Raw genomic sequence first — 16,158 nt, 5'->3', positions numbered from 1 at the left:
TTTACCCCCTATTATCTGTGTGCATGCATGCATACATACACACACACACACACACACACACACACACATACACACGCCTTGCATGTGTGAATGTGTGTATGACGTTACACCTTTCTAATTTTTTCTCCTTACAATGCACACCTGGAATGCTGCCACTCTGGTACCTCACCCTCAACAACCTGCCAGACATGATCAAATCCCTGGATAAGAAAGCAATCATAAGGAATAGCAATCTGTTGTTAAGATTAGACCAAGTGATTTAATCAGTCTAACTCAATTTTACCTCCATAAAGTACAACAAGTAGCTGCACAAAAGCATACGGGTGACATGGGTGAATTAGGGCCCACTATAGGCATCAACCATAAAGCTTTTGATTGTAACTTGGGTTCGAAAACAACACAGAGTAAACTGGTCTATGTCGCCCAGACGTAGAGAGATGGCTTAAATCAAATCTATCCAGTGCATGAGTGATAATGATTTTATGGATGGTCTATTTATGGAACCATACGAACACTCGTCCGTACAGTATGCAAATTTCGGCGTGAACATTTCCTATGGCAAGTGGCATTTTCCCTCGTGAACCGGTTATGTCAGGCGCGCGCACCTGTTGCCAGGTGAACTATGCAGTTTCGGCTCCGAGTTGGCTTCGGCCATTCTCCAAACAGAAGAAATGAAAGAATATTTTAACTTCAAAGGTAGATTCTTGGCTGGTGGTAAACATGCAAGTCTAATATCCATACGACTACTACGCCGACTGGAATTCCCGTCTGCGTTCTTCATAGCTGCCTGAGTGGAAAAGAAGTTGCGGGAGATAATAATCTCGCCTCATTTCGCGTCCAGGTAGGCAATGCGCGTCTGGTTTATCATCACATCTATGAAGAAATATTAGCCCAGATCTTCACGATCAGAGAATAGGCCTAGTTTACCCCAACATTGATTTTAACCTCAGGATATATAATCCTTACATTCTAGTTGTGTAACTTGTGAAACTTATAAACATTTCTGATAGGCTACTAGGTTTAAAATGGTAGGCTACTATTACTAGGCTATATAGGCTATATTTTCAGGCATTAGCCATTACTTTTCGTAACTTCAGAAGTTCCGAAATCTGCATAATATTAGATGGGTAGGCTATAGCCTATTTTATGGATGCGGCCCTCCATTGTGCCAACTTCGTGGCCATTGTCTCAAAAGGTTAAGCCCACTATGATTTTTCTGGCACAAAATAAAGTAGGCCTATACTAGGTGAACTTAAGCCAGTGTGCACTGAGTCTATCAAATCAAATCAGGATCATTCAGTCTCCCGCACCAGCATATTTCGCTTGGTGCCTTGAACAAATTTTGCAGTGCACCTTTTGAAAAAAAAGGCAATAGGCAGGGAAGAAGGTCATTTCTATTTTCCAAATACACAGTTACTGAAAGTTCTATAACAAAACACCAATAATATAGTAGCCTATATGTGAGTTCCCATGCTTGAAATTAAAATTAAATATACTGACCAAAAGCAGGCCTATGCAGATCTGGTATAATTTAGCAAAAAAAACTAACTAAACAACAAGTTTAACTGAACAAAAAACCCTGACACATATCAACTCCTCTGCTGTAGGTTCAGTGGAGTAAAGTGCATTCTCATTAGGGTGTGGTTTCTGTCAAGTCTGTGAAGAAATACTGCTGACCCATTTGCTGAAGCTCGGCATGGCGAACGACACCCCTGAGGACATCGCCACAATTGGTGACACCTTTACAGAAGAGTCTGAGGTGGGGTATCCTAATGAGACTGATTTCACTGTGAGTAATTGTCCTCATTTGAAAGTAAAGAGTGCTTCTGTAAAACATAGCCCTTTTGATTCAACCACCGTGCTTCAAAGAGTTAAGTGAGAACAGTCCCTCACACCCATTAATTTATTTTTAAAGACATTGGGTAAGTGCATTACAAGTAGCCTATACTTGCCATTGCATTTACTAGGGCCCTTCACACTAATTTAGTGGTCCAGTCTTATGCTCCACACTCGCACATGTACAGACTTTGATGCATGTTTCAGGTAAGTTTGTGGGGGCCTAGAGCTATCCCACTGTGAAATCATAAGTGCCTAAGGACTTGTTCGCTAACTCTCTGATCACTCTGTAAGTTGGCATGCATGCAGACTTTACCATATTGTGAAACACAGGGGAAGCCTGGAAGCTTTTTTTTTAATTACCAACTGCCATGAAACCAAAATAGATGCCAACGTGTTTTTGATGTTTTCAATTTAATGATATGTCACAGGTGCTGTCCCATTCCTGTTGTTAGCGTTGAAAGCCCTTTAAGCCTTTCAAACTCACCCACTTTAGTGATTGTCAGTTTATAAGGGTTCAGGGCTCAGACCTAAGGGTGGAAAATTAGGTTTAGATGTTTTGCCTGTGCCTCCTGCATTGCTCTGTTGATTACAGTGACACATCCCCTTTATTAGCAGACTACTGCCCTCTACTGGCTATAATGTCTTTATTTTGTCTTCTTTATAGACAACCTCATGTACATCTTAAAGTTAATTTCTCATCTCTGTTTAAATTAGTGGTTTGATTCAGGTGGACTGTTTGTAACAACACCCCAAGCCCCACCAACAAGCTACAAGCAGAGGAGTGAGGAGTTCAAAAGGCTGTTCAAAGAACAAGCAGATTCTGACATGCTCATCACAGGTGAACTATACCCAGATAAAAGTTGCTACAGGAGCATCTTTATCCTATAAGGTGTATACCATATCAACGAGTCATGCTCGTCTTTATATCATTACCAATCCGCATGACAACAGATCTTTTTTTTTTCAGATTACACCTGTGCACTCCAGAGGGACATTCTGTTGCAGGGACGGATATACCTGTCGGAAAACTTCTTGTGTTTCTACAGTAATGTATTTCGGGGAACGAAGGTGAGAGGTCATTGAAGTGTACATTTAAAGATTTCGAGAACTTTGTCTTGTCTTTACAGCTGTGAAATTATTCAGTGATATGGAATGGCATACTGATACAATCAAACTTGGTAAATAGAATAAAAACAGACCACTGTAAGTACTGCTTGGAAAAAGGATACTGCTGTTTAATTCTATAGTCCCAGATAAAATGAAAAGCACAAGTTACCATCTTGATTAGGAGACACTGTGACACAATGAATTGCCCATCGAAAATAACCCACAGTTTAATTTTCAATATGCCTTCAATCTCTTTTTGCATATGAACAAATGTCACAGATAGTCGTGAACCTGATGGATATCACAGTCATGACCAGGGAAAAGACAGCAAGATGGATTCCAAATGCCATTCAGATCTCCACAGATACAGAGAAGGTATGCTGCTCATCCTGCCTCATTTTTCTTTTTCTTTTTTTGTGTTTATTTACCACACACTAGTTTCCAAAGCATACAGAGTAATGCAGATATTAATTTTGCCATTACTATGTGTGTGTGTGTGTGTGTGTGTGTGTGTGTGTGTGTGTGTGTGTGTGTGTGTGTGTGTGTGTGTGTGTGTGTGTGTGTGTGTGTGTGTGTGTCCGTGTGTGTGTCCGTGTGTCCGTGTGTCCGTGTGTGTGTCCGTGTGTCTGTGTGTGTGTCCATGTGTGTGTCCGTGTGTGTGTGTGTCCGTGTGTGTGTCCTGGGTATACCACATTAATGAACTCTGACCTGTGCCCTGGCTGGGTATATCATAATGAACTCTCTGACTCTATCATTTGAGTTACAAAAACACAAACATGGGAGCTCCAAGGGCAAGGGAGATAATTTATCTGGATATTTATTTTATTAGTTTTTTAAATAATTAACGAGACTATTTTTTTACTTTCCATACAGCTGTTCTTCACATCATTCGCTACCAGAGAAAAAAGTTTCCAGAGCATTTTCCGGATGTGGCAGAATTTCTTGCTGGATAAGGTACAACTCGTTCTAGCTGTTTTGTCTTGTGGTTTCACACTTTGTGCTCTCGTTTGTCAAGTGTGAATATAGTCAACAAGTTATGTGTGTGTCCAGTATGCCAAACGTCTTTTTCAATTCCAATTGTATGGATTTTCATTCATGTAGCCTTTTCAACTGCACATTTTGAATGCAAACCAAATACACAAGTGAGCTATTCTGTAGCCAACAACGAGATTTATGGATATTGCCCAACTCACAGACTCAACAGAGCTCATCATTCATCCATGCTTAATCTTCTAAATAAATTCAATAATAATAATTAATAATTCAATCTTTAATGTAACTAATAATAATAATAAAAAAAATAAGACTTATAGATGATGCTTCAAACCTTTAGACCAAGTACAGTATGTTGTTCAATAAAAGACTCAATAAAAGATGAGGCAATGATAACATTATATGGTGTCATCAGAGAGCCAGAAGAGATCTGAACCAACACGTTTAATTTGTAGGTCCATCTCTTAGCTACAACAGATTTTAAGGCCGACTGTAAAACACAAAAATGTAAGATTGCTGGTTCTGAAACGTGTATTTCCAAAATGTAAACACTACGCCTTGTGCAGCCTATTGCAGTTTCTGGTTAGACAAGAAACGGTGTCAGGTAACCTGTTGCTTTCATATGTAAAGTTTCCTTGTACAGCTCTCTCTGTCCATTGTGTGTTGTTCCTAGCATGAAACTATACTCTGAAGACCATGGGTCGGGGGACCTATGCTTGAAAAAAACAAGTCTTGTTGAATCAGTCTCGTCATTCGGGAGTTTGACAAGCTAGCAAATGAAAGGAAAGTTCAATGACCTTTGAGGTGTGGCTTGTTAGGTTACTGCACGAGCTGCCTTAAAGCAGACGACAACTGCGCCTGGCAGACAACGTGAATAAACGATCCTATTATTTTCAGTATACAGTCAGAAATTAGTTTGTGAGTTAACTATGCTAACGAAGAGTTTGTTGACTTTGTTACTACGTTAATGGGCGGAGCGCTCTAAGGACTTGCCGCAAGCAAGATAACTTCCTGACTTGGACAATATTCACTTGACAGCGCACAGGTAACTATAGTTCGCATAGGTGACGAGACAGGTAGGCTCAGGTTGGAAAGCTCGAGAGAAGAAAGCAGCTTCAACTAAAGTAAGTAAATTAAAAGAGGTTGTTTTGGTGTTGGTTTGTTTAATACACGAGCGTGCGTAATGTCCTGGGCAAAATGTCCTTTTCACAAACTAAGGTTTCTTTATTTTTTCCTTCGTTCTGTGATAACCATATGGCCGTTTGAGTGCACTTGTTCAGGTGTTCAGCGTTGTATCTATCCCTTGCACCGAACGTCAGTTTGTAGCCTACTTGTAGCCTATTGCTTTCCTTTTGTTCTCCTGTTTTCCTCCGTCATAGATTGATATATCATAATCACTTCTATGATCAATTTACTCTACCTTGTCCTGGAGAGCGCTGACTCCATTCAAGTTATTAATGCCACGGGAGTAGGCCTCGTATCGACTAGCCTACTGCGGGCATATTTTTATGATTAGGCTACTTGATGATAACTGCTGTGTTTGCCCATGCCCGGTTGTCCTTGGTGAAACTTTCCCAGATAAAGATCAAGTTCAGCCTGAGCCAGGTTGGAGCTGTTCGTTGTAGAAGTGAAGGGTGTGAGAAGAGGAGAGAATGAAACATGCTTTATATCTTTTGATAAAGAAAATGATCGGAACTGTTTTATTTTTATTTTAATGTGTGGCTCTCTTTTGTAGCCACTAACCAAACAAGAACTGTGGCAGATGGTCAAGCAGCACTATGGGAATGACTTGGGTTTGAGTCAGGATGAAATGGACAGCTTACAGATATCAGCAGATGCCAGTACACCCACCAATTCCAGGTGCAGTGATCGACTTTCCCGCACACATCTTGCTCATCTGAATGTGTTTTAGTCTCAAAAAAAAGAAGGTTGTTGTGGTGTTGAAATGGGAAACAAATGGGCAAAATCATAATTGAATTGGCACTTCAGGCTTGTCTTTTCTTTTGTTTCTGTCTTCCTCTGTTAGGCAAAAACACATACAAGAATGTTAACAATATTTGAATGAGCCTTTTTAGAGACAAAGTATGGGCCTGGTGCCTGTTCCCCCCCTTTCTGTGAAATATATTCTAAAACCTGCATCTGGCACATAGTAAGGGCCCTGTCTGAGTAAAATCAGTCTTTTAGGATTCCCCTTCCTTGCTGTGCTCTATTGATGGTTGATGCTTAATGTGTACTCCTCTGTCTCCCTTCATGCATGCACGCACGCACGCTTGCACACACTTTTGACACATGGTTCTCAGACTAACTGTACTCTGTGGCTTTAGAGAACTTTGGGTTTGTGATGGTTTGGCTTGTCAGCTACTCCTCACAAACTCCGCACAACACAACGTTAGACATGCTTAAATGTACCTTTTTTCAATGTCGCCTCGTTGCCCTTTGTGCATTTTTTTGTGTCCGTGAAAACTGCCAAATGAATAAAGTTTACTGACGGACTTGTCTCTTCATCTTTAGCAGCCTGATCATGAAGTCGGAGGACCAACCTGGGAGGCTGGAGAGGCCCACTACACTCCGGCTCCAGCAGATGGAGCCAGTCTCTTACGAGGCCTCTACTCCTCTGGGGGACGACACGCAGTCCTCTCTCGGACAGCAAAGCCCATTCTCACCTAACGGGGTTTGTTTGTTTACAGCTGTTTTGCATTCACTTTTATTCTTTAGCTTGGGGGTAAAACCACTCTGCGAGATTAGTGAGAATAAAGCTTGAACTGTGTTCAGATTTGAGAATCAGTGGCGAAGGTTCTGGGCAGGGTTTTTTTTTCTTTAATTATTTTGTGCAAGAAAGATCAGTTTTTGACTTTATGAATACAAATTAATATAAGGGCAAATCTGCAAGATAATAGCGACAGAACTTTGCCTCCGCTTCCTGAATGTGAAAATACCTCGGGATTTAGGCTCAACATACCTCTTATCTCATTTAGTAGTATACCCATCTAATGTGTTTATCTAAAATGACAAACAGGATGGGTGTGAGTGTGCATCTTGGGGGTGGGGGGAGGGGGGAGGCAAACCCTTAAGCTAGTTCTTTCAACGGGCAACTTGTTGTACCAGTTGGGCTAGCCACAAGTGCAAGCCTGCAAATTCTCAAGAAGTACATTTTTGTCAGATACATTTTTGGAGTGGTGAGACAGGGGTTGTCATTGTGTAAGGACAGGGGTTGTCATTGAGTAAGGAATGCAGTAATGGAATTTATTTTTTGTTGCAGTTGCATGTTAATAATGTATTCATGTATATCGCTTCTTACCACTGTTGTGTGTGCCTGTGTGTCTTAGGATGAGTCCCGCGGCACTCCACTTCGCCAGCGGAGCCCTGTGCCTTCTCTAGACCGCCGCAGCTCTGAGAGGTCGTCCAAACGCTCAAACCTGGACCTCAACGCCAACGAGGGCCGCCTATCTGAACAGAGTGGTTCTGAGAGCGTGGAGGAGCTCGAAGAACCGGGTCAGTCCTGTGTGTGTGTGTGTGTGTGTGTGTGTGTGTGTGTGTGTGTGTGTGTGTGTGTGTGTGTGTGTGTGTGTGTGTGTGTGTGTGTGTGTGTGTGTGTGTGTGTGTGTGTGTGTGTGTGTGTGTGTGTGTGTGTGTGTGTGTGTGTGTGTGTGTGTGTGTGTGTGTGTGTGTGTGTGTGTGTGTGTGCGCATGGATGCACATACTTGACCAGAGGAAGCAGAAGCATCTGTGTGTGTATGCATTTGTGGTGTTTGTGCTATGCAGAGATCTGTACATGTGTGTCTGTGTTGTCAGAGTGTGTCTGTGGTGTATAATTGTGTGAGTGTAGGTGTATAGCTACAGATTCGAAAGAAGGGGAGGCTTTCCCCCCCCCCCAGCACCATTACCCCACTCCCCATAATCGTGCTGCTGATGCCAACGCCTAAATGTCATTTGTTTCATTGTTTGTTTTTGTTCATTTGTTTTTATCACTTTCTCAGGCAGTTTTAATGCACACCACACAAAAAGTGGAAATGAAGCCACTGCCTTTAATGTGTCAGCACAGCACAGCACAGTCCAACCCTGTCCATGGGTTATTTTTCTCATTGTCAGGCTCTGTGTAGATTTACTGACACCTCTTTTTTCTCTCTCTCTCTCTCTCTCTCTCTCTCTCTCTCTCTCTCTCTCTCTCTGTTACCCTGTGCACCTGCAGAGGAGGAGCAGGAATCTCTGGCACAGGTGCCGGGCCGTCTCTTTGTGAACCGGGTGTTTCACATCAGCGCTGAGAAGATGTTTGAGGTGCTCTTCACTGATTCCAACTTTAACCGGAGGTTCATGCGTGTGCAAAAAATCTCAGGTGACTTCATGGGACATTATTAGGTATCCAAGCAGTGAAACTGATGGATCCTATATTGTTCCTTATTCTGTTTCCTCCTCGTTATTCATTGTACTGCAAAACATATTTGATAGCTAAAATGTCCACAGGGGGCGCTATAATAAGCACTTCTAAGTTGTTGCTCATATCTCAGGAACTCCTTTCCTCTTGCGTCTTTAGAACTCTCATGCACTCAGCCATGCCCATTTTTTGAAAAGGTTTAAAGTGAAATGAATCTGTCTGCTCTGAGGCTGTTCATCTGGATCTCTTGAGATTTTGTACACATCATCTACAGACCTTGTTGACAAAGATTAATCACATTTCAGAGTGTATTGTATTTGCCATCCAGACATTATTGTATTACACAATAACTTTCATTGACAATGTTCCAGCTATGCTTGCTTTGAATTACGGTAACCTTTTTATTGTTTGGGCATATAACAGTCGATTCCAGTTTGGTCAATCATGAATTAGTTGAGCAAAATACCAACTAGAAAAGCACTCAGAGAGCGCAAACCTCCGCCAAGTGAACACATAACCGCCCCTGCATCCAGACGGTGATACGGATCACTCCTGGTCATTTCAGACCTTCCCTGAAAATTTCATTGAAATCCATCCATTACTTTTCGAGTTATCTTGTGAACAGACAGACAGACAGACAGACAGACAGACAGACAGACAGACAGACAGACAGACAGACAGACCCAGATGAAAACATAACCTCCTTGGCGGAGGTAAAAATGTGCATAAGGCCTTTGGTAATTGGTATGCAAGCAAACACAAGGAAAAGTTAGGCCGTAGCCCTTTTAACACAGTGATTAGGTGCGATGCTGAGTCATACGTCTTCTGCAGGTCAAACCAGTAATGATTTACAATACCTCACATAAGTGGCAACTACCTCATGTGGAGACATGGAGCAAACCCATTAGGCTCAGAAACATGTCAATGAAAACTGAATTCCCTGAGATAATTGACCACTGCAGCTGCCAGCTCTGAAACGAGTTTGGCCCTGATCTTGAATCCAGATACAAGCCAGAACCTTGCTAAATCCGGACCATATCTGTTTCGCAATCAGAGGACATCAGGAGCCTTGTGTAAGAGTGGAGTCATTAAGTGGCCTTCATGTATTGGGTGAGGGAGCCGTGTGAGTGGGCGGGTCACTGCCCAGACCCCAGCGGTACTCTGATGTGTCCCTTACTGTGTGCCATATGCCTGAGCGTCAGCCAGGCTAAAATAAGCCCCGGGGTGACATCAGTCTGTGATTTCCTACCTAAAATTATCCTGTTTTTGTTTAATGGTGGTTCTGTTTTTCTCTAATGGTGGTTCTAAACAACGTCCAAAATGTGTAAAAAAAAAAAAACTGTTGTATCAACCTTTGTATTGATTCGATTTCCTGGTTTGTGTTATGAAATATGTCAAATGCCATGATCATATGTCACAATGATCATATTCATGTGGTCATATATCTTTGTCTCATTCCCCTTTGTAAGACGCTGAACACTGTTTTGCCACACAGGCCAGTTTTACTCCTTGCGTGTGGAGATCTACATGTATGTGCCAATAACCCTATTCCTGATTTCTGGCCTTTAAATCATGAATCTGCCTTTTGTTTTTGTCTGTGTTCCGTGGCTGTTTAGGGGCGACCTCCACACCCTGGGAGAGGGACTCCACGGGGAGCATGAAGAGAACTCTGAACTACACCGTAACCATCACCAACCCACTAGTGGGGAAGTCCTCCACTGTCACAGAGTACCAGGTCAGACAGAGGACTGTGCGTGTGTGTGTGTGTGTATGTGTGTGTTTTAAGCTTAGCCGGAAGAGCAATGGTGCCAAGGTCATGGATTAATTTCACTAGGAGCATAAGCGCTCATAAAATTAATGCGTTTGGTGTACTCCGTCATTTTAGATAAGAGCATCTGTTTAATGACTGTCTACGTTCGTTTGTGTGTGTGTGTCTGTGTGTGTGTGTGGGGCGGCGGTGGTGTGTGTGGGGGGCATGTTCAATTCCATGGGTGCATCTTTGTGTGTGTGTGCACAGGCACGCACATGCATGGTGCTAGAAGTGTGTGTGTGTGAGTGTGTTATGATTTGCACCTTTAACACCCACTTCTTGCCATGGCTTCCCTTCAGACTTTATACAAGGAGTCTCGGGAGGGTCAGTACTACATGGTGGATGCTGAGGTCTACACACACGACGTGCCTTACCACGACTACTTCTACACCAAGAACCGCTTCTCCATCATCCGCAACTCCAAGAAGAAGTGTCGCCTAAGGTGAAATATTCGCCGGAAGTTTCCTGTGCATAGATTAAACGTAAACCTAGTCTCATAGCCTAAAAATAAACTCTATTTAGGATCGCTTTTATTCCAGGACTAAGTTTAATCCATGCATAGTATATAAACTCATGTCATTTTTGGTAACAGAATGTCTGTAGAGATGGTCAAATGTGCACAGCCAAAAGTGGATCCCCCATGGATAAAATTCCATGAAAGTTGGCATGCCCCCAAAGGCTTTCAGCGTAACCATACACATCAAACGTGGGGCTTAATGCCTTTGAGGGAGGCAGAAAGAGCTGCTTTTCATGGTAAAGTAGTTACGTTAACGGAGTTACAGAACAGCGTATTTTAAAAGTTTCCTAAAAACCCCTAAGATATATATTTTTTCCTTCATTTTCATGTCACAACTAAAAAACTAAAAAACTAAAAAATGGAAATATGTAGAGCATGAAATGTCAATAGAATAAGAAAAGAATTGTCAGATGAATATGATTTTCAAGAGCACAAACACCTTATATAGACACTCCACTAGTCATTATCTTCAACATTTGAACTTTTGATCTAGGGCACATAGTAACAAACTTTTTAATGAACTTTAACTGATTGATAATCATACCAGATGTGCTTTTTAGAGATGTATAACATTTTATGTTTTATCCAGGATGTTATCTTCCTCACTCAGAAAAGGAAGTTCCATAAACTGTTTCTAACTCTCAGAGAGTGTTTTTATTTAGCACTTTTCTATTCTGTTCGTAATTGTAACTCCTCTCTCTCTGTCTTTCTCTTCTCTGTAGGTTGTACACCGATGTGAAATACAACAAGCAGCCGTGGGGTCTGGTGAAGTCTTTCATCACCAAGAATTCCTGGAGTGGCCTGGAAGAGTATTCCAAGCGCTTGGGTTAGTTAGTCTCTGTTGTCGTCTTCCTCCTCTTTCTGCCTTGTCTTCCTCTGCTCTGTGGCCTCTGAGTCAGCCTCTGTCTGTATGCATCTGTCTTTTTGTCTTTCACCATGTGTTGAGGGCCTGTAAGGTGCCTCACTGCCAATGTCTGTCTGTGTCTGCCAGTCTCTTTATCCCTGAGCCCCCCCCCTTCTCTCTCTCTCTCTCTCTCTCTCTCTCTCTCTCTCTCTGTGTCTCTGTCTCTCTCTCCGTGTCTGTGTCTCTGTCTCTCTCTCTCTCTGTCTCTCTTTCTGTCTCTGTCTCTCCGTGCAACTGCTGTAGGTCAATTAGCTGGGGTGAACTGGCAGCTCACAGTGAGCACTTCCCAGTAGCCCCCCGCCCCCCTCCTCTGAGGGAATGCATCCTAATGGCCTTTCTGTGGGATGGAATGGAGATTGGTGTGGGGATATGTGGGGATTGGGTGGGGGCAGAAGAGGGGTTGTAATGAACAAAATTGACCAGATCAAAGTAGCTCTTAAAGGCTATTAGAGAAGCGAAAGTGGAGTGCTGGGGCAGTGTCAGTAGCCCTCCACACTGGTGAAAGAGCATAACTCACCTCCATTTCCTGAAGGTTATTTTCGCCGTTCCGTCATCAATTACCAAGAGGCCAGGAGGCAACGAGCACACTTTACCCATCTGATCAATGTCTCGACCTTCAGGCCGGCTTTTTCTGTGATTTAACATTGAAGCGTAGGGCAAGAGGGCAGTACATGATATCTGATCTTGAAGAATGCGTTGACGTGCCTATACATCTATATTTATCCATAAATCCATTGTCGATGTTAGGTAGATAGCAGCAGAGCTGTTTGGCATGATACCAGTGTGAGGATTTATTTCTTGCCTTGTTGAGGACGTTGGATTTTGAGTGTATTGTGCATATGAGTATTCCACATTAATATGGATTCCTCTCTGTCATTTATGTAATGGTTTAATAATGATTTTTTCCAATGTTTCAACCTTCTCCATAGTGATGCTTGGTGCTTACACAGCAAAATAACCTTGGAACCTTAATGTCAACGTGAACAAGTGAACCTGAACTTCTTAACCAAATGTCAATCTGTACTCCCTATCGACAGAGGCTGAGCTATTAGAGGAGGAAGCGGAGCTGACTCAGGGCTCCGGAGATGCTGGGAAGATGGTCAGCTTGCGGAGGAGGAGGAGGACCTACAGTCGGAACTTCCAGGAGCACATGAAGCCTGGGAAGCAGTACGGGCCCGACAAGGAGCAGCGCAGAGAAAGCAATATGGGTAAGTGTTATCCAAACAAATCCAAGATGATTGTGTCCCTTATGGTACACGAGGCACTCTTAACCATACATATCTGTCTTGGGTATGTGGATTCCGTTCATAAATTCAACTGTAAAATCCAAAACCATCATTTGTTTGAACATTTTACTTTACGATGTCTCTGGAAGGGCCATATCATACGCATATTAAAGCTTGTCAGACTGTGCACTAACTGCAACTGCCACAACGGCCACACCATTATCTCAATAGTTTGTTCTCCGTTATCTCCAGTTTCTCGCTATCTCAATTCACCATTATCAAACTACTTTGTTCACTGCCAAGTTCACCTCAGTGTTCCTGCATATCTTATGGGTAACTTTCAGTGACTCATTTAAACTATCCCGGAAACCCCACTCGCCCTTGGTCAGACCAAGTCTGTATTATGTCATGCCGTCTTAAATAGACCATTGTCTTTTTTTAGGCCCCACAGACATGAAGAGCACCCACAGTTGGAATATCACCACCATTGTGGCAGGGATGAGTTTCATGTGAGTAAAGAGAACAAATGCACTTACAGTATGTCTGTCTCTCATTCATTCACTTACTTGTACGTACACACACACACACACACACACACAATACATACAGGTACCCTGTGGTTTGTGTGACATGGGTGGTTAAGCAATCATGAATGAATTATGTTGTGCTTATAGTGCTCACGTGCATCTGTATGAAGGCAGTTTAGTATAGCTGATATTTTTATGCAACCTTTGTGCCTACCATTCCTGCTCACAGTAATTGAGCTGATATTGTAGATATCCTTTGGTGGCACATTTCACAGTTTAATTAGCTCAGCTAATAGAGCTCAGTGTGTCTCAGATTGGGGTTAATTAGCCTGATTCCCAAGGACCACACATGGTGCTCCAGGTCGCTCTGAACTCTTCTACATGCCGTTGTAGTAATTTGCCTTGTAAATGATACCATGATATCCAAACCTATCTGTCCATCTGTCTGTCTGTATGTGCCGTTATAGTCTCCTGATCCTGACGGTGCTGAACCTGGGTCTGTTCTTTAAGCTGTGGGCCATGGAGGACGTGGCACATCGTATGTACATAAGCACCAAGCATCGGATCAGGGAGAGGGCAGAGTCCAGGTGAGACTACCTGCAGCCAGGGCTTTCCTCAACATTCTGCATGTCTTACCCGTTTTAGGTGTTTCCTCTAAGTGCCTGAGATAGCTCTGAGGTCGGTGATGCGTGTGATTGGTTCTATTAGGATTTGCAATTGTGCCATAAATATTGTGTGTGTTTGGGTGTTTTCAAGTTCAATTTGAATTATAACTTTCAAACGTATTTCATTATAACTTTTTAAACTCTATTTTCTGTCACAATCCACTTTTAACAGTAAGGCAGAACTAAGTTCAATTTAAACTGCAGCAGTCCTCCTTCTCAGTCTGACCGTCTCTTTATTCTTTAGTGTCAGCCCAGATCTTGGTCATAGGCAAAGCACTCCACACCAGGCCCATGAGGATATGCACTTACTCCGAGCAGTTCTACAAGACTCAATTAACCTTTTAGAGCAGGTAAGCCTACCTGTTTGCTCTCTGGTTTCGTCTCGTGTGTGTGTGAGTGATATTGTATGTTCGGAGTGTGTACAGTTACAATTACTCTTCAAACATCTCTTTGACTTATTCTTGGCTCTTTGGCGCTTCTTGTAGCTGCGGACTTCTTTGGTGGTGCTACAGCAGAACTTCCTGGTCCACAACAGAACCACAACCCCTCTATGAGCCCTGTCTTAAATACAGTGGGACGAGAAGGTGACGAGGGTGGTGAGTTGCTCTCAGGTTCCATCTTGCATGACGCACAAACCAAGGAAACATCACCATGGAGACGTCACTCGCGAGATGGCTGGTTACTATGGGTATTGTCTCTGTAGACGTCTTTTTTTGTGGCAGTATCAGGTGGCTGCGTGTTTCCATGTGTACACCCAGGAGTGCCGACTGAGTGAAGGAAGGCGGAAAAACAGGAGGGTTTGTTTTCTTAAGTTGTTAGTTTCTTGACTTAAGTTGAAACATTATCATTTTGATTGACAGATGTGTAAACCTTTTGCTTTGGCCTCTTTTTGAGCAGTTCATTCTTGAGCCAGTTTAGGGTGAAGTCCTTCATCTGATCCAGTTAGGCCTACAAAGCATTCTTCTGTGTTCTCTTGACATCTGTCAGCTGTGAATGTGTCATAAGTAAACATATATCCCTGTTTATTGTTGTTGTTAAAAACTTGTTTACAAGCTGACGTTGTGTCTTGCATCCTTTTAGTGGACAGATATCTTGATTATTTCATTTTGAGAACTTCAGGGACGACAGTTGATAACTGAGAACCTTTGATGCTACCATATGGCCTTCTAAGTTAGCTTTTTTGCACATGTTCATACATTGTCATTTTAATTTGTGCAATATTTTATGTTTTATCTGTCTTGTCTCGTTAGATGTTAATATATTTTCGAATGTGATTCCATGAATTTTATTTTCTCTTTAATGGGTCGTGTGTGGTGTAACCACTAGGGTGCTGATGCTCTGTATATTGCTTTCATAACTTGCATTTTCTCAGGGATTACTCGGCTTAATTATGTAAAACAGAAACTTTTTGGTAGAATGTTTTTTTTATTATTATTATTTTCTTTGAATATTAAACTATTAAAGCTACGATCCATACATGGATATAGTTTTTATACAGCGTAGAGTAAAACAATCACCACTATTTTTACACTATGGTTAAATGTACTGTACTTATACGTATAGGCCAATTTCAAAACACTGTGATAACCTTTCATAATGTTGCCTTCACATCACTACCTTGTCACTAATACTCCGTTTAGCGGACATCTGGCCTGGCCTTAGAATTATATAGTTCACTAATCACCACACAGCACTACACAATTGATGCGTAGGCATAAATGCAAAAATGAACATTTTTAATTGATTTCAGCTCAGCTGCACAGATTAGTGTTTACGTGAAGTTTTTGCTGATAAATAAATATTAAAGGCAATAAACATGGTGGTGGAATTTACATTTGCTTCCTTGCTGTTTTTAGTTTTCTACTTTTCCTCTTATGATTACACAACGTTTTGGAACAGTTAAATGTGTTTTTCCTGAGTCTGGGTGAAACACTCCTCATGGGCGGCAAACATGAGTGCCACTTTGAAGCAATGGGAGAGCAGCTCTGCAATTATGACTATGTAGCCCTCAAATGTGGTGTGTCACACAGAATTTATAACACTTGGTCAGAAATAGATTTCCAAAAATATCATTGGAACTGTCTGAAGGAGAGGTGAACTATTTCATGATGAAGGCTTGTCTTACCAGACAGAGACTGATCTACACAATGTCGGCTATATTTCTCCTCAGTAGGCCTATACTATAGGTTACCTCTTAA

General features: G+C 42.1%; 1 protein-coding gene across 4 annotated transcripts; it reads left to right on the top strand.

Moving 5' to 3' along the window:
• Positions 1-609: 609 nt before the first annotated feature.
• gramd1c (GRAM domain containing 1c) lies at positions 610-15,792 on the top strand. 4 transcript variants are annotated; one of them, XM_062521186.1, is made up of 18 exons: positions 610-841; positions 1,608-1,789; positions 2,554-2,677; positions 2,807-2,907; positions 3,226-3,321; positions 3,820-3,900; positions 5,675-5,799; positions 6,454-6,610; positions 7,266-7,431; positions 8,129-8,272; positions 9,928-10,046; positions 10,421-10,563; positions 11,361-11,464; positions 12,580-12,750; positions 13,211-13,277; positions 13,763-13,882; positions 14,205-14,310; positions 14,446-15,792. In XM_062521186.1, exons 2-18 carry the CDS (start codon positions 1,697-1,699, stop codon positions 14,512-14,514), a joined length of 1,986 nt encoding a protein of 661 aa, XP_062377170.1. In that variant the 5' UTR covers positions 610-841; positions 1,608-1,696; the 3' UTR covers positions 14,515-15,792. The 4 variants fall into 4 exon arrangements, with proteins under 4 accessions (XP_062377170.1, XP_062377169.1, XP_062377171.1 ...); XM_062521185.1 differs by having other exon boundaries at positions 612-841; positions 1,638-1,789; positions 6,451-6,610; XM_062521187.1 differs by having other exon boundaries at positions 612-841; positions 1,608-1,759; positions 6,451-6,610.
• The last annotated feature ends 366 nt before the right edge of the window (positions 15,793-16,158 follow it).

The sequence above is a fragment of the Sardina pilchardus genome, chromosome 19 (assembly GCF_963854185.1).
Source record: "Sardina pilchardus chromosome 19, fSarPil1.1, whole genome shotgun sequence".
In the NCBI taxonomy this organism is placed as follows: domain Eukaryota; kingdom Metazoa; phylum Chordata; class Actinopteri; order Clupeiformes; family Clupeidae; genus Sardina; species Sardina pilchardus.
The sequence above is the reverse complement of the archived record's forward strand: the minus strand, read 5'-3'. Positions and strand labels throughout refer to the sequence as shown.

Coding starts and splice junctions, on each gene's coding strand:
- gramd1c (XM_062521185.1), top strand. CDS start 1,697: ATGGCGAACGACACCCCTGAGGACATCGCCACAATTGGTGACACCTTT. Junction 2,908..3,225: donor ATGTATTTCGGGGAACGAAG/GTGAGAGGTCAT, acceptor CAAATGTCACAG/ATAGTCGTGAACCTGATGGA. Junction 3,901..5,674: donor AGAATTTCTTGCTGGATAAG/GTACAACTCGTT, acceptor TCTCTTTTGTAG/CCACTAACCAAACAAGAACT.